This window comes from Centruroides vittatus, unplaced genomic scaffold (assembly GCF_030686945.1).
Source record: "Centruroides vittatus isolate TY-2023 unplaced genomic scaffold, ASM3068694v2 contig_689, whole genome shotgun sequence".
Lineage (NCBI taxonomy): Eukaryota > Metazoa > Arthropoda > Arachnida > Scorpiones > Buthidae > Centruroides > Centruroides vittatus.
In genome coordinates this window covers 493,579-518,224 of record NW_027122434.1, presented here as the reverse complement: position 1 = coordinate 518,224, position 24,646 = coordinate 493,579, and the positions used below count along the sequence as shown (strand labels likewise).

Here is a 24,646-nt window from a genome sequence, read left to right as displayed (position 1 = left end):
TAAGAGTGCCTTTGTTCTAGGCCTATTGTGGGTTCGACCAGATCCATAATGGAGTGGTCAGATGCTGAAAGTCAAGACCTTGCTTATTCAGGACAGAAAATCCTGTTAAAAAATTTCTGGTGTTGATTGTATTAACCCACTTGTTGCCTCAAAATCAGTTAGCTGATGAATTAAAATACCTAAAAGTACCTAATTTGGACTGTTAAAATTTCAATGATGAATTTCTAAAACTTTATTACAAAGTTTTGTACAGCAATTTGTAACATAAACAATTTTTATTTATTTTTTTTTTCTGAAAATCAAAATGATTATTATTCACCATAAAATACTCTTCAGACTTAAAACTGGACAATTAAGATGTCTCAAAAAACCTTGTTGTCAACTCAGCAAAACAGAAGCGAAGCTCTTCAAATGTTTTTGGCCTACACTGAAGGCCTTCTTCGGGAAATCAGAGTTTGAAATGTTCGAATGAAATGTTTGAAACATGCATTTCAAATTTGGTTATATGGAATTCAACATTTGAATGCAAATTATGAGGCCTGTTTTTACAAGACATTGTACCAGGCTTGCCATGCCTTGTAAGAACAGGAAAACTCTGCTTCTAAAGCATGGCAAGTCTGGTGCCTCACTGTAAAACCAACATGCATTTATGGGCACTCATAATTTGGATAAAGCAATTGCATTCTAAGCATTCCATTTTCAAAGTCATTGATTTCCTGAAGTCCTTCAGTGTAGGCCAAAAATTGAAGAGCTTTGCTTCTGTTCTGCTGAGTTGACATTGAAGTTTTTGAGACTTGTTAATTTTTAACAAAAATTACAAAAATAAAAAATAACTATATTTTTGTTTAACCCATAGATTACCTATTTAAAAGACAATTTGAAAAAGGTACAGTTTATATACTGATTTTAAATTTCAATCATGAACTCATGTCTATGGAGTAGTAGCTGCTCCCATAGGTGTAGCTCTTACTGCATGATATAGTTGTGTGAGTTATGCAAGAGATTTAATTTTTATGTTATCAGTGTTCTGAAGGATCAAAATCGCACATAAAAGGAGCGCATAAAAACAGGTTTGACTGTATTTATTTTACAAAAATGGTTTAAACAGCCAAATCTCATGTATTTAGCTGATTCACATAAATGTATTTGGTAAATGTACAATGTACAATGATTTAAAACTTTTTTGTTAGACAAGTTTACATATAATTTTGGCCATGGTTTTTAATAATTATAAGATTCTATTATGGACTATAATATTGCTAAGAGGACAACTTGTCAAGAATTTGAATATATAGCTTAAATAACTTTTTAAAAAAGTATTGTTAAAGAATAAAATAGAAATTGGAGGAAAAAAAATCATTTCCGTATAGTAAAAAATACTATTGTGTAGTCTAATTATATAAATTATATTGGTCACTTTTTGACAGTAAAAACTCTTTTTAAATACTGTAGAACAATTAATGTAACAAGTACATTTCCCTGTAACAGGAATTTAATCATATTACTAATAACAATTTGATTGATTGATTGATAATATGGCTAATTAATTATAAAGATGTTGCATAATTTGGACTAAGGCTAGGCAGTTAAGCTATTATATTATATTTAATGTAATAATTATAAAGGATTTCTAAAAACAAATTTCTTAAAATATAAAGAATTTTAATTGAATGATTATTAAATTTTTATAAATTATATAAAAAAGTCCAAAAAATAAAACTCAAAGTCCAAAAGATATTGAAAATAGATTTCTTATGTTTCTTTATCTATATCTACTCTAAAAACAAAACATGACAATCCTTCATAAATATACACACTAGAAAATTCATAAATATTTTAGTAACCTTGGCATGATTAATTTGTCAGGCTTTATCAAGCAAGAACCAAATTTGTGTTCAAATGGTTGAAGCAAATCAAATGATAGAGGCAAGAAATTTTTTAAGGAAATTATTTAAGTTTATTCTTGTTCTGTGTAAATCCATTGTTAAATCATTTAAACAGTATTATGATTTGTGGTACAGTACAACATCAAACATAAAACACACTATACATTATTATATCATGTGAACAAAAATACTAAATTAAGTCACTTCCAAAAATTATAAATATATGTGCCTTCTAAGGCCCTTGGCAATTCTTTCCAAATTAGAGGGTTAATTCCCATTTTGGAAAAAAATTAAATAAAAATAAGACCAAAATATGCAATGCATTAAATTATTTAAAACCTGTTAACAATGTACTAGATTATTACTATATTATTACTCTACATATCTATATTCTAAAAATTAATAAACTAAGTTATGAAGAAAAAAATGTTAGTTTTAAACCCCACTTTTTCAAAATCCTGTTTGAAACTATTACCTATCATTTGAATATACATATTCTATGACATACAAATGGTCCCAAATATTTATATATATACCGAATTTTTAGTGTTTGTATTCAAAATATGCATATTTCATCTGATATGAGTACACTTTTATATTATCTATAAAAATATATCAGATGTTTCTCCTTTTGACTTCAAATAACAGATCAAGTTTAGCACTTTGATAAATTGCATAATTTATAAAATTTCTGAATTTATATATATACAGTATATATATATATAAATTTGTATATTTTATATATCAAATTTATATATGTATATAAATTTGAATCAAATAAACTATCATTATAGGCTAGAATAAATTTATACAGCAAACCAGATCTAATTAATTGGCTATACTTTGGACACTATTATCTGAACTTGATGGGATCAGAAGTCTTTTGGCTAAATAAAATTTCAGATAATCCAGAAACCTGTTCTTGTGTTTTGGGTACAACATGCACTGTGCATGTAAATTTTCTTCAATAGTAAATACTGTATTTGAAGGTAAATTAATTTACTCAAAATCTAATATTGTGTATGTGCATGCGTGTATGTGTACAGACCTAGTTTTGCAATGCTACAATTGACAGATGACAGTGATTTCCAATTACATGGCAAGTTTGATTTCAGCATTTACTCTACTATGTACAATGTGACATATTCTGATGTTTTTTAAACTGATTTAAATAATTCAGTTTCTTCAACATTCAAAGAACACCGGGATGAAATCAACACGTACCCTGAACCTGTTACTGGTGTTGGTGAAATGACGGATAATATCGTAAACGTTTTCGAACCTTAATAGTTCTTCTTCAGATGATATGAGAAAAGATAATCTATGGAACACAGAAAATAGAACATGGATATTTAAATATTAACTATAGAACTATTAAGGTTCGTAAATATTTACAATATTATCTGTCATTTCACCAACACTGGTAACATGTTTGGGTGTGTGATATTTCAGTTTCCACTTTGTTGCATTTAAATTTCCATTTTAACAAAAATATATCTTTTTAATACTATTTTTTTTTTTGTTCTAATTATAATTTTAGTTTCAATGGCATAGTGTTTTTAAACAGTTTAGGACATGTGTGTTGATGATGCTGTCATGAAATCATAATTTCATAATAATAAAATTCAATAAATAGGAATAATTATTGAGTCCATTAAAATAAGCATATACACTAAATATTGATTTATAACATAGTAGTATCTGCCATATATGGACTTGCCACATGTGGTTTATACTATTGGCAATGTGGAAAAAAGAAAATATGAAAAATAAAAATTTTTAATTGCATGTTAAATCTGCACAATTTTTAAGGTGCAAGAAGTCTCTTCATCTGATTCATTAATTTTTGTTTTGGGAAAGTGACTCATTTTTTTTGTTTATGCTAAACTCTGGGACTCTCATCAGTAGTCCAGAGTTTTCACTTGTAATACATTGTGTCAGTGTTTCCCTTAATTTCATTTATGCTAATTACTTTGCAAAAGTGGGTCCAAAATTCAAGGATATTGATACTGGTAGCTCTTGTAATCAAAGAACAGCCATAAAATGTCTACCTTAGAGGAAAAAATTTTAGAATTTTTGATTCTTTTTCCAAAAATTTTTTAAAGTTGTTTTTATAATTTACATATTCTATTTATTTTTAATATAGTGTGTGTTATTTATATATTAAAAAAAATGTTAGATATATTAGTAAATCCCATTAATTACTGATATTTCTTATACTATTTTACACATTTTTCTGCTTACATATTAGTCAAGTATGATTGGCACTAACGTATATGCTTATTGATTGTCTTTTTAAATATTGTATTTTGAAGATAAAATGCATGTATGAAATATTAAAAAAGAAAATAGTAATAAGTATTAAATTTTGACTTCAAGTATGAATTAAAGCCTTGACTGCTTTCATTACTATGCCATTGAATTATGATAGTTCTGAAATTATTTAATGTAAAAATTAAATTTAAAAATTTTAATATTTTCTTTATTGTTTAGTTACTTGGTGCTCAAAAATTGCAGATAAAATGCCATCAGTACTTGATAAATCTGATCAAGAAATTACAAGAGAAGGAAATGAATCACTTACTTCTGTGGTGCATTTACAAACTGATTGTTTAAAAGAGAGAGTTTTTCATAGAAATGATGATACTGATAGTGAATTAGAAATTAAACTAAATGGTGAATCCAATGGAACAGTTCAGAAAAAAAATGGATTTATTGAAGAAGATATTGATGATTCAAACTGCAATAATGTTAATTCCAAAAGTGCTGAATGTAAAACTGATGATAAAAAATTTGAGAATAGTGCAAATAAAACTCCAGAAGAAAACAAGGAGCAAGAATATGTTTTTATTCAGGATACTGGATTTACTGTAAAAATGATTGTACCTGGATTAGAACCTTTTGATATACAGGTAAGGAAGTTTTAATATTTGACCAAAGTGAATTTACTAAAATATTTTAATTTTTTCTGATTAATTTTTTCTATTAAAATATACATGTTATCAAAATCATTAAAAATATTTTTAATGATTTTGATAACATGTATATTTTAATATATGTAGTATCAAAGAGTATTCTTAAATGATCAAATCATTATAGTTCTTTTTTAATAATTTTCTTGCCAATGTATGATAGAATTATTTTCTACTATGGTAAATCATTACTCAGAGTTGCAAAATGTTTGCCATAGTTGCCAATGTATGAGAGAATTTTTCTTAAATTTGTCTAAAACCAGAGTATGTGTCTTCTATGCTAAAGAAGAAACTTTAAATAGAATTTTGATTTGAACAGAATTTGTTACTTTCTTTTTATTCTCTTAAGCCTGGTACTCACATGCGGCAACGGATGACGGAAACCGTCGCCGTTCCGTTGTCTTTCCGTGTCGCGTGTACTCACATGCGGAAAATGGTCTACAATTGAAACGTGCGCCATCTGTCAGTTGTAATTATAAACAGCTATCGAGAGTAGACGAAAAAGGCGCCGACGAAGACTGTTTTGTTATATCAGTTAAACTTTTTAAGTTTACTGACAATTTTATCTCAGATAAAAAAAGCCACAGAAGCGAAATTTAATAAAGCCTATTATTCAGTTATTTTAATTTACAAACTTACTAAATATCAAGTAGATCAGCTACTCAATTCTTATAAAATGCACATGATCTAAATCAGCGCTGTCCAACTTATCATAAACCGCGAGCCGTATTTTCTTCACCAAACATTTCAGGGGCCAAGAAGGTTGATAAATGAAAAGTCAGTTTATGTTAATTAAAAAAATATTTTATTTATACTAAAAAGAAAACTTTAAAATATTCGTAATATGTTAATGAGAACATTGTGGCTGTAATTTTCACATAGTAAAATAATTTTAATATTAATAATAATAATTTAGTAACAAATTTATTTATAGTAAAATGTACTTGAGGGCTGTAAAAATAATTTGGCAGGCCATATACGGCCCGCGGGCTGCCAGTTGGACAGCCCTGATCTAAATCTATTTAGATTTAGATAATGTGCATTTTATAAGAATGTTTAACTTTTTTTAAAAAAAGACTGATTTGTTTAAAATGTTACATAAAAAAAATGCAAACTCATTCTAGTAAGCATAATTGGGTTGACCAAGATTCTTATATTTTGGATATGATTTTCTAGATCTGTTTGAGTTTGATGAAAATGAGCTCTTAATCCAGATCTCATGGATGTAATTGAGTAGTTTATGGCAACTTTGGGTATTCTTTATTTTCAGGTTATCCTTTGAAGAAACAAGTGTTTTTTCATGATCATTCTATGATTTAGTTATAATTATACTTTTTGTTATTTAATTTGTTTCAAGAATTTTAACAAATACTAATAAGTGTCACATATTTTATTTCTCCCATGTAATATATTAATCCTTATACAATATAGTTTATTGACTGATGATTATTATTTTTCAAGTAAGTTTTAAATAGGAAAATTTAAAAGAAATTTGTAACATATTGTATAGCATTTAAATTTATATTCCATACTTTATAATTTCACAAAAAGGTTCTTTGTCTGAGATAATTTTTCCATATTTTTCTCCCCATATCTAAATTCTTCCTCCTTGTCTACATTTGTACAAATGAAGTAGACACAATACAAATATGTACTAAAATATTGAAAAAGCATTAACAAATTTCCTGAATGTATTCTGAAGATGCTGTGGAGTAGCTGTTTATATCAAGGGTTATATTCTAAATAACCTGTTAAGGAAATTTATAGTGTAAAAATAAAAAATACATAACTTTTTGTATATATAAAATTTTTTATTCTATCAAATATTCATCTTTCTCTTCTAATTCCAACATCATAAATTCAATATTCTTCATGGCATAATGCCTGTCTTTTTTATTTAAATTGTGAAGTCTGACATTTAGACTTTTACAAAAGCAGTCTACTCTGTCTTCTTGTGTTGTTTCAGTTAAAAGTTTAGATGTTTCACTGAAAGTTTTTAGAGCAACATCCAACATGTCTTGACTTTTTTTTGTCGTCTTCTGTTTTTTCTTATAGGGGCTTTCGGGTTGAATATTCTCTTCAGATGTCTCATCTCTGTAATAATAACAGCAGTTGTTATTATCTATTACAATTATTTATTATAAATTTAAAATATTGTACAATTTCACTTACATTTCACAAAAAGGTTCTGTTGTATCAGAAATGTTGATACAATCACTACTCTCAATGTGTGCTGTGAATGCTTCATCATTTCCTACAGTGCTGTTAAAATAAATTGCCATCATTATTTCTTGATAAATGATTAGTACACTAAAATTTTATTTAATGGTTTTTTTTAAGTAATGCACCATTTTAATATTCTAAAGAAATCAGTGGTTATTCAATTCTATGTTTGAACTAAGAAATTAAAATACTAGTATAGAATCATTGCAAACTATTACTATAATCAGTTTTATTAATATCTTAAATACATTATATATTAATTATAACTTATAATCATCATACCTGTCTGCCTGTAGTAAAACTGATCCGAGAAATCCATCAATATATTTAAATAAACTCCAATTTGTGGAGTATATTTCTGAAGTACTTGCGCCACTCACGTGGCTCTGGCGCATTTTTTTCTTCTCCTTTGTGTACCTATCTCTGTGGTTTTTCCACCTTTTCTCGGCATCTTCCCCTAATAACATTCAGTAAATTTCATAAAATTAGTAATTACATTAGTAAAATTAAAATATAACAATTAAAAAAAGTTATAGTTTCGAACTAATGTTAAATCACTACTCACCGCTAATTCCGAACTGCTCGCCAATTGCAGTCCATATTCTTTTTTTTCAGCGTCGTATCTTTAAAATCTGTACTGTTTTTTATCGTACAGACACGGATATTTACTTATCGTTTCAATAAAATATTCGTTATTGAACATCACACGCTTTCTGTTCATGTTGACCGCCATTTAGTTTGAATGCCCACGTGATCTTTATGACGACATTGCTAAACGGCCTATCCTCCTCACTCATTAAGCGAGGCAAATTTTTACAATTTGTTTTGTTTGTTATGCAAAATACTCATTGTGCGAGGTACTCGTTAAGTGAATTTCACTGTATAATTTTTTTCCTAAAAAATTATTTCTGAAAAAAGGGGGTTATATATTAGGAAACACAGTAATCATTTATCATGCATGAAAAAAATCATTTCAATATACTTTATTTACAGGTTTTAAAATATAAAGAGCCACATTGTGATTATTAAACTTTCTTGTTTGAGAATCGGTAAAAATAATCATGGTCATCTAAAAAAATGAAATTTTTCAGTATTTTTTTTTTATCATGCTACATGCCTTAACTACTAGAGCTATTCAGTATTAATAAAGTAAAAAGAAAAACTAATTGTTTGGTTTTTTTGTTTATTATCTTCAGTTTTATTCAAATAGAAAATATGAAATATGTTTAGTTAATTTACACAAAATCAAACTCGACACAAACATACATAACACTTTTTGAATGTTTGCATTTCACATTCATAATCAATATTTATTTTTAATCCTTTGAAGCAGAAGTGTCACCAATGACCCCTTTTTTATTTTTTAAGTATTTCAATAAATAAGTAATAAATCTAAAAACCATTGCTTTCTAATAAAGGAAAACCTGATTAGTATCTCTAAATAAAAATGTATTACTGTTCTTCTACATGTACTATTTTAAAATATTTTAAGCATTTTAGAAGTGTCAAACTTGACTTCCTTTTAAAGGTATTATAATTACAACAGTGACTCCTTGCAACTCTAAACCAGTTATATCCTGTAAAGAGGTGTATAAAATACAGTAATGCCTTGATATACGAGTGTGTTGACATAAGAGTTTTTTGAGATATGAGAGCCGGAGTTTGGCCCTTTTTTTTTCTTTTCTTTGAGATAGGAACTGAATTTTGAAATATGAGCAAATTTCAGTTAAGTATCCGCTAGTTGGTGCTGCAAGTGCCAAGCTTCAAGAGTATTTCCACTTGCAGTATGTGTTTATCTTGCTCTGGAAGGATCTCTGTGTTGTTCTGTCTTTTTTACCATTATTTTGCAAAATTCCTTTAGTGACACCATGGGTTCAAAGAATGCAAGTGTAAAGAGCAGTGGTAAAAAGCTGAAATGTATGATTTCGCTTGAGGTAAAGCAAGAAATTATAAATAAAAAAAAATGAGGAAGGTGTAAGAGTAATGGATTTGGTGAGACAGTATGAGCATTCTATATTGATGATATGCACAATATTGAAACAGAAAACCTCTATAAAGGGTATAATAACAGCCAAGGGAGTAACAATAATATCAAAGCTACACACTTCAGTCCATGAGAAAATGGAAAATCTCCTGTTTCTGGATAACAAAGCAGCTTATTGGATACACCTTGACTAAGGCTACCATCTGTGAAAAGACATGAACGATTTTCTCAGATTTGATGCAACAAGAGGTTAGTTCTTCAGCAGAAGAGGAGTTCAAAGCCAGCCAAAAATTCTGTCGTTAGGCATGATGAGGCAGCCAGTTCAGACATCAAGGCAGCTGAAGATTTTGTCAAAATGTTTGCAGAGATCATAGACCTGAAGTGATAGTGTTTAACCCCAGCAAGTGTTTAACTGTGACAAAACTGGATTTTTTTGGAAGGACTTGCATCACAGCCGAGGAGGACTTGCATCACAGCAGATGAAATGATGATGCCAGGCCACAAACCGATGAAGGACAGGTTAACTCTTGCACTGTGTGCTAATGCAAGTGGCAACTGCAAGATTAAGCTGCTTCTTGTATACCACTCTGAAAACCCAAGAACTTTTAAGTCACAAACTACTGAAGGAAAAACTGCACATCATATGGAGGGCTAACCCAAAAGCCTGGATGACAAGACAATTTTTTGTCGATTTGGATAAATTTGGTGTTTGGTCCTGCTATAAAAAATATCTGGAGGACAATGATCTATTGCTGTGAGTCCTTCTCATTTTCAATAATGTGTCAGCCCACCCACCAAACCTTGAAGAAGACATCCTTGAGGAGTTCACTTTTATCAAGGTTCTCTACCTTCCTCCTAACACCACTCCTATCCTACAGCCAATGGACCAACAGATGATCTTCAATTTCAAGAAACTGTATCAAACACCTTTTCAAACAATGCTTTGAAGTTATGGAAAATATGAACATTATCCTTCAAGAGTTCTGGAAGGATCATTTTAACATTGATATGTTAATTATTGACATTGTCTGACAGTGTTACGAAGAGGACATTGACCTCTGTCTGAAAGAAACTGTGACTTGATTCTGTGGCTGAAAGGGACTTTGAAAGGTTCAAACCTGAAGAAGTGGTGGAAGAAATTGTCTTTCTTAAAGTCCATGGATCTGGAGGTGGATGAGGGAGATGTGAACGACCTTGTAGACCAGTATTCAGAAGAACTCGCAACTGAAGAGTTGGTGGAGTTACAGAAAGATCAGATAAGTGAGGTTATGCAGAAGATTGGCACCCCTGTGGTGGAGCCAGAGGTGGAGAAGGTTATCTCTATAAGTGAAATTAAAGAACTCTTACAGATACGACTTACTAACCTTGTATAGCTTTGCAGTTACTACTTAAAAACGTAACACAAACGTTTTCAACCCACTTATAAAACCCCTGAAGAAGACCCTAGAAGTTTTTCTGGCGTGACTCTGATTTTTAACCATTCAGGTTTCCAATGCTTCTATCTACGGAATTTTTTTAAAATTTCAAAATTCGAATCTCCAGTGATGTATGCCTGCACCAGTTGTTATAGCGCTGTGTCATAAATAGCCTGCCATGCTCTTGATAAGTCATTTTTCTTCTCTAAAATTGATTGACAGGCCTTTGCAGTCTGCTTTAAAAATTTCTAGCACCTCCAGATTTTGTAGTTGGTTTATATGTTGGGTTTGTTTGGGTCATCATTGTTGCTTGTTGTAGGTTAGGGATAATGCCATTTTCGTTGGAATATATTGCTAAGGTGGTATTGCCTTTATTTTTTTCGATGTTCCTTTTGTGCTCAGAGAGGCATTGTTTCAGCGCTCTTTTTGTAGCTCCATCATATACGAGGTCCCTATCGAATCTTTTAATGGGATTTTATATACTCCTGGTGTTCTTTTGATTTCGGCCCGATCTTTCTCGTTTCTCAACATGGCGAATGTATCTGGTTTACGTCTGTAGGCTGTTTTTGTGTTAGTGTAAGCTCCAATTTCTTGATACAGGGACTGCATAGGGTGCGCATATGTTATAGCTATACGGTAGGGAGATTCATCTTGTCATGGATCCTTTCCCGGCATTTCATTCAATTGGTATTCAAGCTGGTTTTGTTGGTTATCGGCCATTCTATATATATTAGGCCTTTATTGTAGCTGTGACTCTCAGCAATTTCTGCTAATTTTCTTATTTTCCTCCATTGGCCTTGTTCTTTGCTAACAAAACAAAACTATTTCAATAGTGCTGGTACAGAACAATGTTAAAACCATGTGCTTTGCTTAGAAAATTGTATTTTTGTCACTTGACTGCAACCTACCATGTTAACTAAACTGTGATTGGTTAAAATGTAATAGCTATCAATAGCATGGAACCCAGATGCATTTCGACTGACTACCCATAGTGAAACCCACTTAGCATGGAGCACAGAATAGCGATTTGTCTAAGGTTCGTTAACTGCCTTTTGCTAAGGGGACTTATTGAATGTCCTGTGTATTGCTCTCGTTAAGTTATTGGAAGAGCTCAGAATAGGTCTCCAGACCAGACATCACACTCATTGACAAACACAATAAAATCACATACATTATAGACATATCCATTCCAAACACTCACAATGTACAAAACACATGCACTGAAAAAATCAGCAAGTACACAGAACTCATTCAGGAAATAAGGCATTTGTGGAGAATGGATAAAGTGCTTATTGTACCTGTTGTTCTCTCCTCTACAGGTGTGATATCACACACACTACACAAAAGCCCTGGGAACATTACAATTGAATAGAAATACATACATCACACTACAGAAGGCCACTATATTGAATACATGCCACATTATTAGGAAATTCCTGAATACAGACACTGGCACACTTGTTTAATTTTAGTTTTGTTTTGGTTGCTATGCCTTGACTCTGGTCCGGCATAGTACATAGCCACTGGTGTCAACTGAGAATAACTCACTAAACCCAACTTGATAATAATAATAATAAGCACAGAGTTCAAATAGTTAGGAGTTGAATGTTGAAATTTGGTATACAGTTAGGGTTTGTCATGAGAATGTACACTAAGAAGGATTTTTGGAAATCCCCCTTCCTACAAGGTAGAAGGAGAGGGTTAAGGATTACTGTGAAGAACTCTGATTCTACTGTACTATTTTAGATGCAATTTTTTGTGCAAAATCGAACATATTTTTAAACTCATCTAAAAATTTTCTAATTAGCCTCAGAAGAGGGGGGGAAACTAATTCTTGCACCTGGGTGAAAACAGGTTATATAACTGGCTATATAACTATAAAGGTTATCTTGTGTAAGAGTTTATCACACCAAATCTAACACATTTTAAAAATTCTTTATTCCTTTACTGTACACAATTTAAAGAATTTTAAAAATGTGTTATTGTGCACTTCTTATTTAAGATAACCTTTGTAAATATGAATCAAATACTATAATATAATATTTTGCACTTCTAACCCTTCAACTATAATCTTAATCTCTGCTGTTATTTTTTTGCCTGAGCAATGCCAGACTCAGCTGCTAGTCTGTTATATAAATATATTAGATTAATGTAATGCATTATGTTTTTTGAAGAATAACTTTTTTTTGTGTAAAATGGCTAATAAAATAGTTTTGCGTAAAATCAGAAATGTAATAGGAATGTTCCATTTTTCAAGATTCAAATATAAAGTAAAGCATTATTTTAATACAAAATAATTAATACATTATAGAAAAGAATTAATGATACACTTTTGTGCTTGTTCAAAATTGGTTTTAAAAACTTATTTTCAGATTTACCAAAAACTGATTTTTGGGTGAATTGCTTGATTTAATACAAAAAAAAACTTGTTAATTTTAAAGTACTAATAATAATACTTAAAAAATAATTGTGTTATAATGTTATAGCTTGCTTGTGTTCAGATATTTTAACTTTTAAAGCAAAGTCAAAATTTACAAATAGCATAGCTACATGAAACAGTTGCAAAAAACCAAAACTAAAAATCCCTTTGTAATGTAAATGAACTAGCATGGTACTGTAGGATTTTGCAGACTTCTTGGTCCAAATATCATCAGAGTAAAGAAGATGAATCAAATGAAAAGATTTTAAGAATTCAATGTTTTGCTAGTGGTATATAAATTGAAGTTTTGTTTTTTATCAAATTCATTTCTAATTATTTGACAAATTTATTTTCATTTACAAATTTCAAGGAATTAAATGTGTGTCCTGATAAAGCCAAAATTTATTGTATCCACTAAAAATATTTAGAATTCTGAAGGATCTTAGGCTTGTCATTATAAGATTCAATATTAGACCCTTATGTATTATTTGTTCTTTGATACCAAAATACATAAATCTAATTTGCCTCTGTCTGTTAGTAAATGTGTATTCCATCAACATATATGTTGGAAAAACTAGCCAGAATTTGATATTTTTGGAAAAATCTACTTATATAAATTATGACAATATTTATATTAAAGTCAAAATTTAGTATGAAAATTTTTTATTACAGGTTAGTTCCATGGAGTTAGTACAAGAAATTCATCAAATGTTAATGGATCGAGAAGATACATGTCATCGAACATGTTTTTCTCTTCAACTTGATGGAATGACATTAGATAATTTTGCAGAACTGAAAAGTATTGAAGGTTTAAAAGAAGGTTCTGTGATCAAAGTAGTTGAAGGTGTGTTTGTGTTAAATAAACAATTTGAAAATAAACTTGTGAATAGTAATAATTATTTAACATTTTTAAATAAAACAAATTTTCTTAAGTATTTCAATATTAAATATTGATTGTAAAGCCAAATAACCACCAGATTACATTGGACTACTGTTTTGCAATTATATTTAATTACTAAATAATTTGTCACTAGAGGGACAAATTAATAATTTAATTAAAATTAGATGTAATCCAATGGTTGTTTGACTTTACAAATTTATCAGGTTTTGTGATGTTTGTGTACTGATCATAGTTTATATGAATGGTTATAATTATAAAAATTAAATTTTATAAAACTTCATTGCTTAAGAATATTTTTAAACAGGTGAAAGTTGATCATATTATAGAATGTAATACAGTACATATATTAATAATTTATTTTTTTAATGGGTGGTCCAAAAAAAACTTGCACAAAATATCTTATGCTCTAGTTTAACAGCAAAAATTTTTTAATTATGGTGCATGTGCTGTAATTTTAAAATGTTTGGAATGCTGTGGATTATTCCATAATCTACTGCATTTGATTTTCTGCGTCTTTCAAAATGACAACGAAAGATTATGCTTGACCCCTAACAGAGTACAACTTTTATACATAAATAAAATGACAGGGAAAAAGTTTACATTAAACCATTTTATAGATGAAGGAATTTCAGACTAGATATTGCATTTTCCAATTTTTTGAGTTTGGATTATCATCACAGAAAAAAACGGTGTAAAGGTAGAAAAGCAAAAATTCTAGTGAAAACAAGTTAGAAGGTTATAAAATGTAAAACCACTAGATGCCAAGTAATTTCGTAACATTACTTGGCATCTATCAAAACAACACAACTGTCTATCGGCATTACAGAAAAGGTTTATGCAAGTACTTTTGACAGTATATAACTTTCCTTTTCAGGCAATATTATCATTCACAGAAAACAGAATGCCACTATTTGAAAAATGGAATAAAAATAGTAAAGAACATTTTACAAATTGTTCCTTGTGCACAAGCATGGAATGTAATTGAAATATATAAAATTATAAAATTTTTAGCTACCAGTGAAATAAAACTAATAAAAATTACTAGACTAAAAATATAAAAATAAATGGAAACACAGTAGCACCATTAATGAAGCAAATGCTTTCTATTGCAAACTATGCAACTTATGACTTCTTAGGAGCTTAAATAGTACTGTTCACTATTCCAGTATGTGAAGTTTGTGGATTGATTTTACCCTCTATTACTTGTTTAGCTAACTCTAGTATACACCTGTTATATGCAACATCTTCATGATGCTTTGCAAGACTGAGGCAGAGTGTTCTTGCATTTGCTCCAATATATAACAGCTTCAACTCAGTTAATGAATTTTGTAAGGGAATAACATAAACTGCTTATGTTATTTCCTTACAAAGTTAGAGAAAGTGTCACTCTTTAAAGTTGATGGATTTTTTTTGTTAAAATAGCCTTATATCTCCATCTGTTAATGAAGTTGTACTCTGTTAGATGTTCAATGGCAAATCCTGGTCTTATCCAAATGGACTACAACAGTGGGGCATGTAAGACTGGAATAGAAGCCCTTAGATATGTTCAAATTGTGTTCCTTTAAGCAGGGGGGGTGATTTGTCTGCTCCCATTTGCTCCACCTCTTTGCTTGATCTATAGTTCATGAGAGGAGTGGAGTATACCCCTGGCAAGTGTTGCCAGATCTGTGAATCCTTGGCATTTCTGAGGAATGAAGACATTGGGGTTCCTTTTGAAGGCCAGGTTGATGTTTTTGTTTCAGGATATCTCCTTGTGTAGAGACAAGTATTGCATTTTACATGACCACCTTGTATGTTTCAAAATGGAGGGTTATGGATACTGCTGTGTCCATGTATACTGTGATGTTTAATGATCTTCCTAGAGAATCCATGCTGGACAGCCTGGCTGGTAGTATGAAATTTCTGCATTGTCTCCACTGGTTCAGAGATTTGAGTGACTTCTCTATGGACTAAAGAGTTAAAGGCAACCATCCTGTATGAAAAGGGATTGTGTGAGGATGATGATATGAATAGGGGAATGATAGATTGGTTTTCTGTAAACCGTTGTTACTATGCATCCATCAATCAATTAGATGTCTATGTCCAGGAAGTACAGTACATACCTCTGTTGCTGGACTGCTACGAGTTTGTTTTTCAAATGAGTGGTACTTTTTGCTGGTTCTTAGGTTATTGAGTTAGGTGTTCTTAGTGTAACAAAAGCAGTACAATTAAAGCAAAAATCCCATACATTACTACAACTCCCCTTATCTGCTGTTGTAAAGTTTTTTTAAAAAAAAAAGTTTGAGGGTGAAGTTTTGGTTTGGATTACAATGGTACCAAAAAGATTAAGCCCTAATCAGAAAATCAAGTTTTGTTATCCATGCCCTGCAATATTCAAATAAAATATCACCTAATTCCTTACATTCAAAAGAACTCTTCTCAAGCAGAATATCTTCTGGTCATATCAAGCAAGTTTTTACTATACCAAAACCTACTGGATTACCTGCAACAAGAAAAACATTACTTTTGTTGAAAAGGAGAATAATACTGCAAACATGCCAGAAATTAGGCAAGTCAAGGATTTTTGGTCAGTTCTCAAGACAGCCATTTACAAAGACTACAAAGCAAAAAACACAGATTGGCTGATCAGTGACATGAAGTACTGTCTGAAAGTTGTGAACAAGAGTCTTATACAGAAATATGTGCAGCACATCCAAAGTCAAATCTACTGCATTCAATAATGGGACTTGTAGAGTTACAAAAGTAAAAGATGGTAATATATAGCTTTTCATCATCTAGTTCATAATTCATAGAATTTTCTTTTTTCCAAGGTAAAAAGTACATTACACAAACTTGTGCATATTTTTTTCTGGACACCTGTTATTATGTAGGACCCTCGTATATTTTCAGAAAAAAAATGGAATTTTTTAAAGAAATAATTTAAAGTTTTAACTCCATTCATTTATCATGGTCATTTTGCATGAGAAGTGCTATGATTATTTAAGTGTACAGTAACCTCAAGCTTACATTAACATGATTTTTGAAAATTTAAATATTAATTATATTTTAATTTATTTGATATGGTATAAGATAAAAGTAATGGTATTTTTGGTGAATTTGAAAGGAGTAATGAGCATTTATAAACATAGAATAACCTGATCTTTAAGATTAATGCCAAATGATTGCTGGGTTATATTAATAAGCATTTACTTAGAATTCATATTGTTTAAATATTGTTAACTGTTTGTGACAAGTGTGTATCTTTGGGATGATATCAAAGATTTGCATATACAGTAGAGAACCGAAAATCGGAATCAATCGGGGACTGGGGTTGTTCAGATTAGTAATTTGTTCCGATTACCAATTATGTACGAATAAATAAATTAACCTGTCCGATGTTAAAATTTTTCTCCATTGCGTGTCGCTTCGTGTTGAATTTTCGTTGATTTTAAGCCTAACGAAAATTTTTATAATAATAATTGAGGCTATCGTATCGTTAAAAATTATTTCTGCATTTTGTACAAACAAAATAAATATATTGAAGAATATAAAAACATGAAAATTATACTTTAGAAGTAAATTTAGTATCAAAAAGGTTCGATTCAGCACGACACAGTCTGACTGAAAATTGTTTTGATTACCGGCTATTCCGATTACCAGGGTTCCGATTAACAAGTCTCTACTGTATTTTGATTGAAACATTATGTACTTTTGTGCAGCAGTTCGCTGTGTCATTGAAGTCTCTTGTATTATGAAGTAATTGATTTTTTTCGTTTTAATAGAACCATATACAGTTAGAGAAGCAAGGATTCATGTACGTCACGTTAGGGATCTTTTAAAATCGCTTGATCCTGCTGATGCATATAATGGTGTTGAATGTAATTCACTTTGTTTTCTTAATGCTATTACTCAAGGAGATATTTTAGGTAATTGTTTGATGGTTTATTACATTTGAAGATTAAAGTATATATATCAGTCGTAAAAATTTTTTGTTTTCTATATTGATAGAAGTGAAAAAAACAAGACCAGATTCTGTTGATTGTACTCCGCCTGATTTTATTTTACCTGGTTCTAAAGAACGCCCTTTGTTACCTCTTCAACCTCAAGTAAAAGAATGGAAGGTAAAAAATTAAAGAAAATGTACTTAATTTTTAAAAATTTTATATATATATAAATTATTCACTTAATTCAATGTATGTATATTCATAATTAAGTTATGCATAATCTATGTCATGTTATATCATGTAGATAGATTTATGTTGTAAACAATATAAATTTGTGTACATGTATACATTGTTACTTCAGTTGCACAAAATGAATGTATCAAAATGAAAACTGCTTTCTATAAACTTCTTTATAAACAGTGAAACATGTTTATAAAGTTTTTATTGAAATTTGAACAATAATAAATTTATATTATATAAAATAAGCAACTACAAAAGCAACATTATTTCAATAATTGACAATCATTAAAATTATTTTAAATAGGGTCCTCAAGCATTGAAAGTGTTAACAAGTAGTGGCTGGAATCCACCACCTGGAATTAGAAAATTACACGGTAAGTAAGATACAATTATATTTAAAATAGGTATATTTGTTATATTTTTGTATTTATTTAATAACGATGAAAAGAAATGATTCTGAAAGTTGTCTAGAAAATAATATACTGCAGTTTATTTCTCAGTAAATATTTATTCTGAAAAAAGAAAAATTATGCATTATAAATATTATTATTCTGTCAGCATATTTGTTTTCTTATATAATGTTAATTGCTGATGATCATATCCTGATTAGAAATAATCTGCTTTAATTGTAATGTACTTGTTCTTTTTTAATAATCTCTGTTCTAAATGCACAAATTGTCATCAGTAACAATGTAAAGTATTATTTTTAGTATCTTTGGAAACCGACACTAACTGCGGCCGGTAAAACTTCCATGAACCTAACGGGTATTTTACGCGGATTCGAGATTAGTTTGCCAAGGCCTGGGCTTTTACGCGTGCACCGAAAAATTTAGTAAGAATAACGACAAATATCAAGTCAAAGCAAAAGTTTCAAATATATTTAATTAGTAAATCGAATTTAACTATGTACAATTGGCTATAATCCAAAACAAAATTTATTAACGAAAATCAACAAGTCAACCCGACAATATAAAACTCAGCTACTTAGCTTAACTTAATCTTAATTCCCCTTTGAAAATTTGACAAATCAAATACTTAAGAACTATGAACAAAATCTCTTACGAACTAAACGTCTATCCGTCACCTCACTATACTAGGAACCTGTTTCCTCAATCCTTTCACTATCGTCAAATCGAATTCCTCTTTAAACACCTTGGATTGCCTAATTCTCAATCTGGACTTCGCCTCGAATCTTTCACTCAGTAGTACACCTTGACCAGGAATCACCTCAACCGTCTTCGGTTAGCATGCTGGTTTTATGCTGTGAGGTGATGTCACAATTCAGCTAGGTTACTCCCCTTATTTACATACTTAGTTTTTCTAACATCAAATTTCTTTCTGGCAGCTTCAATTCTACAACAAAGTCTTATAAACTGTTTACAAAGCATTTAGCACATTTTTCTGGGATGTTTTATGACGGTTTAGTAAGTATTTCTTTTCTAGTGAGTGTGGAGATTCCCCCTCCATTTTTTTTTTCTGCGGACTGTTTATTTCCGCTGGGCAGCGCAAGTGCGCGTGATTTTTCCTACAGCGCTCGTTCTTTCGTGAGTTGGTTTATTATTTTCTTTTTTGGTTACTAATAAGAGAGTGGTGGGGAACCTTCGTCCTAACTAAACATAAGCCTCAAACAAAATATAATAAAACGAAAAATAATAATAAAATAAAAATAACACTCGGACTCAGTTCCTTACAACAAGTTCTTAATAGAAGTCTAAGGAGATAGGATTAGCATTATAATATAAATTTTGGTCAAATTTTATGATGTTTCATAAGTTTATGAAAGGATACAATAAGCAAAATTTATATAAGGATGTAATCATATTGGAAACTAAGCCTGAATCATCAAGAGTCAGCAATGACTCTGCACCAAGTGAAAAAGTCACTGACTGACTACATATATATACAGGAATCAGAGTTATTTTATTGCTTAACTAAAAATAATAAAATAATAATTAAAACTCTGGCCTTTACACCAAAACAAACTAAAATTAAAAATAAAATCAAAATTAATTAATTTAAATTAAAAATTGAAATCAAATCAATTGAAACATATTTTAGAAAATACTTGCCCATCTTGATTTGATTTTGGTTATATTTTGTCCATACAGTCAGAGTTTGAGTCTCTATTTATAAGACTTCTTTGTAAAGTGTTAGTATTGGTTGATGGTGATGGAACATTTGCTTTTAATGTGTGTATAGATTTTATGCTTGTAAGGATAAAATTGTATGGAAATGAATGATTTTTAAGGTGGAGTGTTAGTGTAGCCTCTTCTATATGGCTTACAATATTGTACTCAATCTCAAAATTTGATCAATTAGTTTTGATAAAACTTTGCCATTTTCATTTATTGTGATGAGGAATCCAAAAACATTATAAAAAATATGGGCCCATGACTTTGTTTTTGAGATGCAAGGTTGTTGTATAGTATGAGCACATGCAACAAAGCAATATTGCATGAATTGCTTTGTCAGACAATATCTCAAGATTGCTAACACATCTATGGTCTGTAGAATTGAGTTCATTCTCAAAATTTGATAGGTCAATTTTGATGAAACTTTGCCAGATTTCAAATTTAGACAAATTTTGAATTCAGAAACAAGTAGAAGTCAAAAGTGTAGAAAAAATCGGTGGTTAATGCACCATTTTTATAATTTTTATAATTGATTTTATTTCTAAATTTAAAATTTTTTTAGAAAATAATTAATTTTTTATTCATTTTATTTTACTATTTAATTTTATCTATAAATATGTAGTAAATCAAATATTGTAATTTTACGGAATGACCAGCATGCCAGTTAAACTGTGACTAAATATAAAATTAATCAGATGTAGCAAAACTAGTTGTTAATTAAATGTTAAAGAAGACATTCTTCAGAGTGCAATAAAATAGCATTGTAATTTGACTGATTTAAAATCAGAAAGTGCTTTTGTTTACAAGTCAGTCAAATTACAATGTTGTTATTTTATTGTACTCGGAATAATGTCGTCTTTAATATTTAATTAACAACTAGTTTTGTTACATCTGATTGATTTTTATATTTTAATCATGGTTTAACACGTTGACTGCCACGTGACTTTTTAGGATTCTGTTGTAAAACGCCAACTTAATTTAATTATATTATATTATTAAAAACTCTAATCAGAGTATATAGTAATAATCAAATAGCATATAAAATGTGTTTTTCTTAAAATAAAGGTATTACGAATTATCTCGTAGTTGGCTTATGTAACAGAAAGCTCTTCGCTAAAGCCAAACTACGAGTTAATTCGTGCACAGACACGATTCGTCCTGTCACTTCGCTACAGCCAATCGGAGATGTGCGTCTAAATTCATTAGTAATAAATCGGATATAGAGGCGAGCACATCACATTTACGTCTTTTTTGAGAGTGTTATTTTTTATTTATTTTTATAATCAAATTATAAATATCCCAAAATGGATAAGAAAAGACCACTGACTAAAAAACAACTTGATTACTACACTAATCTAAGTGATTCAGAATCTGACAAAATTTTTGGTGAGGATGGGGGAGTTTATTTGGCAGCGAAATGGTCCTGTTACTGTATGTAAATGGAAAGACAAACGAGAAGTCCTTACCATTTCAAACATGCACGTTGTTGAAATGGTAGAGGTGTTCAATCGCAATGGAAAATGTTCGACGAAACCGAATATAATTCGAGATTATAATCATGGAACGTCTGGCATTGACGATCAGATCAAATGCTATCGTACTACACAGCTCTAAGAAAGACTATTAGATGGCTCAAAAAGGTTGCATTACATATTATAGAAATATATATACATAATGCACACAAACTCTTTCAAAAAGCAACTTCTTCTAAAATAAAACTTATGCTTCTCTATAAGCTAACTTATGCTTCTCTTTTTCTCTAAAATAAAACTTATGCTTCTCATTATGACGAATGCTTCTCTAAACTAAAAGTTTAGAGAAGCATTCGTCAAAGCGTTGATTGGAGAAGAGATTCAACCAGTTTCAAAAAAAATTAAATTGCAGAAGCTTCACTATTTACAGAGTATCCCATCTACTCAGAAAAAACAACATCCGACAAAGCCATGTCGAATTTGTACCAAAGCTAAAAAACGCCGAGAAACGCGTTATTTCTGTCCAATCTGTCTTGAGAAGCCAGCCCTTTGCGTAGAAGATTGTTTTAAAAATTATCACAAACTATAAAAATATCGTTTTGCTTTTGATTTTGAATAAACATTTTATAATATTTTCTGTTCGTTTAAATTTATATTTTTGTTTTATAAATTATCACAAACAATAAAAATATTGTTTTGCTTTTGATTTTGAATAAACTTTTTATGATTATATTTTCTGTTCATTAATTAATAAATGTTCTGTTCATGTAAGCCAAACTTGATTTTTTGTTCTTGCCCCTGAAGCTATCTATTCATATTTACACTGATATACTACGAATTACATCGTAGCTGCACAAATATGGCAAGGAAACAAACTACGATATAACTCGTAGGTGGCGTCCTAGGCAGAAACGGTAACTACGAGTCATCTCGTAGATGGTCAAGTCAACGTGTTTAACTGGCATGCTGGTCTCCCTCCATTTATACATGGCATGCCAGTCATTCTGCAAAAATATGGTAATTTGTGCAGATCACAATAATTTTAAGTGATTTCATTTACCAGCTTTAATTTTTTCAAATTTTTAAGTGTTTTTAAATTCTGGAATATTTTACATAGTTTTTAGATAACATTTTATATATATATATATATATACATATACGTATGTATGTATGTATGTATGTATGTATAAAATCTATAACTGCGACGCCTCCCTCCCAGGACTAGTTTTTTAAAGAATTGTCAAGAACTGAAGAGGTTTAGACCCAAAACACATACAGAAGCAATAATTCAAAGTGATTAATTTTGCCATGCTCTTCTAAACACACATCCTTTATGATAAGTCCTACATTTCTCAAGTTGAGATTTATGAAGTACAGCAATTGAATAGGACAAGAAGCTTTAAACACACAAACATTTTTATTCTTAAAACTATTATTGTAATTATTTTTTTAAAAAATAAATGATTTATCTCATATTGAAGTTAAATGATAAAAGGTAACCGAAACAAACCATTTGTGAGGCTCTGGACAGGTCTGAACTCTCACTAAAATTCACATTTAAAATAATTTTTTAAAGAAAAAAAAATAGAAGCTAGAAATAATTTTTTTATGACAATGCAATGTGAAATTTCTGTCAGAGCCTCACAGTTGTTTTGTTTCTGTCACTTCAATGTTAAGTCCAGGTAGTTTAATTGCCAACACATCTGTATTGTAGGCAGGGGTTGCATATTTGAGTCCTGCTTCAGTTCAGTTTTTTTTTTTTTTTTTCCAGAATTCTAAATAAGATTCTAATTTAGAATAAATATATTTAAATCTATTTTATATACGAGGGGGGTGCAAAAGTAGGTATAAAGTTATTGTTATGGAAAAAACATACAGGAAGGAAATAGAAAGAAAAAAACATTTATTTTTATGTACAAATTAAATCACAAATAAATAAGTAATACAAACTAGTAAAAGGTAATAATAATAATATTGAACGCCAAACATTTGTATTTCTCAGATTCTCAACTGTATACCTACTTTTGCACCATCCTGTATTTAATACTTTAATTCTAATTATTAAATTTAATAGAAGATAATGACAATTGCCTAGTTTTAGTCAAAATGTAGACTGATAATAAATCTGGCTTGATTCTTTGATTATACAGGATGAGTCAAAAGTCCCTTGCTCCCTTTTCATTCCAAAAGTACTGAATGTGTATTAATTTTGTTAATGTTATTATATAGGAAGCAATCAATGTGTTGAGAATTGGATGGAGCCTTTTTGACCTGAAACAATTTTCAAGTTAACAAAAATGGTATAATTACAACTAAAACCTTGTCAGGGATTTGTATTACTGTGTTGAATCTTTTTTGAATTCTATGTGTAGCTGTGAGATTCTTAAAAAGTATGTCACCTATCTTAGATTTCAGTTAGTCAGTATTGCTTGCAATCCATATTTGGTATTTTAAATAAATTGTTCAAATTCTGGCATCTCTGTAAAATAGTAATAAATCATAGTTTATCTTTTTTCTATAAATTATTGAGTTATGATTAACAAAATATATTAAAATCTGGAATCAATACAGTTTTGATTCCTTGAAAAAAAGATCCTTTGGAAAAGACAGTGATTCTGGATTTTAATTTGACATTTTTCAATTATTTCCAACATATGAAATTGTATAATGTTGTGATTAGAATAAAAAATTCAATGCTTTATTAAATTATATATAATTATTCATAAACCTGATAGAAAAACTAGTAATAAGAATCTTTTTAATTAAAATCATTTAAGTCAAATGTAAAGAATTTCAAATGAATTCTGAAAATTTTCTGATTGTATTTTAATAGGTGACTTAATGTATCTATATGTAGTTACTTTAGAAGATAAGCGTTTTCATATAACTGCATCTACTAGAGGATTTTATGTAAATCAGTGAGTAAAAAACTTCCATGAACTATTTTAAAATTTATTATTTATGAATCTTTTTACTTTAATATTATAGTTTGATTTGTTGAGATTTTAACGTTAATATTAAGTTTCTTACTTTTAATAATAATAATCCCTGAATAATGCCTTATTGGGATGGTGGGGTT

At 29.7% G+C, this 24,646-nt stretch overlaps 1 protein-coding gene across 4 annotated transcripts in view; it reads left to right on the top strand.

Annotated features, from left to right (window-relative positions):
• clu (clustered mitochondria protein homolog) overlaps positions 1 to 24,646 on the top strand; it is an 89,979-nt gene that overhangs the window by 18,368 nt on the left and 46,965 nt on the right. For all 4 annotated transcript variants that reach the window (XM_067276399.1, XM_067276400.1, XM_067276398.1 and 1 more), the window contains exons 2-7: positions 4,380 to 4,798; positions 13,572 to 13,743; positions 17,562 to 17,705; positions 17,788 to 17,900; positions 18,268 to 18,337; positions 24,401 to 24,485. In XM_067276399.1, coding sequence (XP_067132500.1) covers positions 4,409 to 4,798; positions 13,572 to 13,743; positions 17,562 to 17,705; positions 17,788 to 17,900; positions 18,268 to 18,337; positions 24,401 to 24,485 — 974 coding nt within the window. In that variant the 5' untranslated portion in view covers positions 4,380 to 4,408. The remainder of the gene's footprint in view (positions 1 to 4,379; positions 4,799 to 13,571; positions 13,744 to 17,561; positions 17,706 to 17,787; positions 17,901 to 18,267; positions 18,338 to 24,400; positions 24,486 to 24,646) is intronic.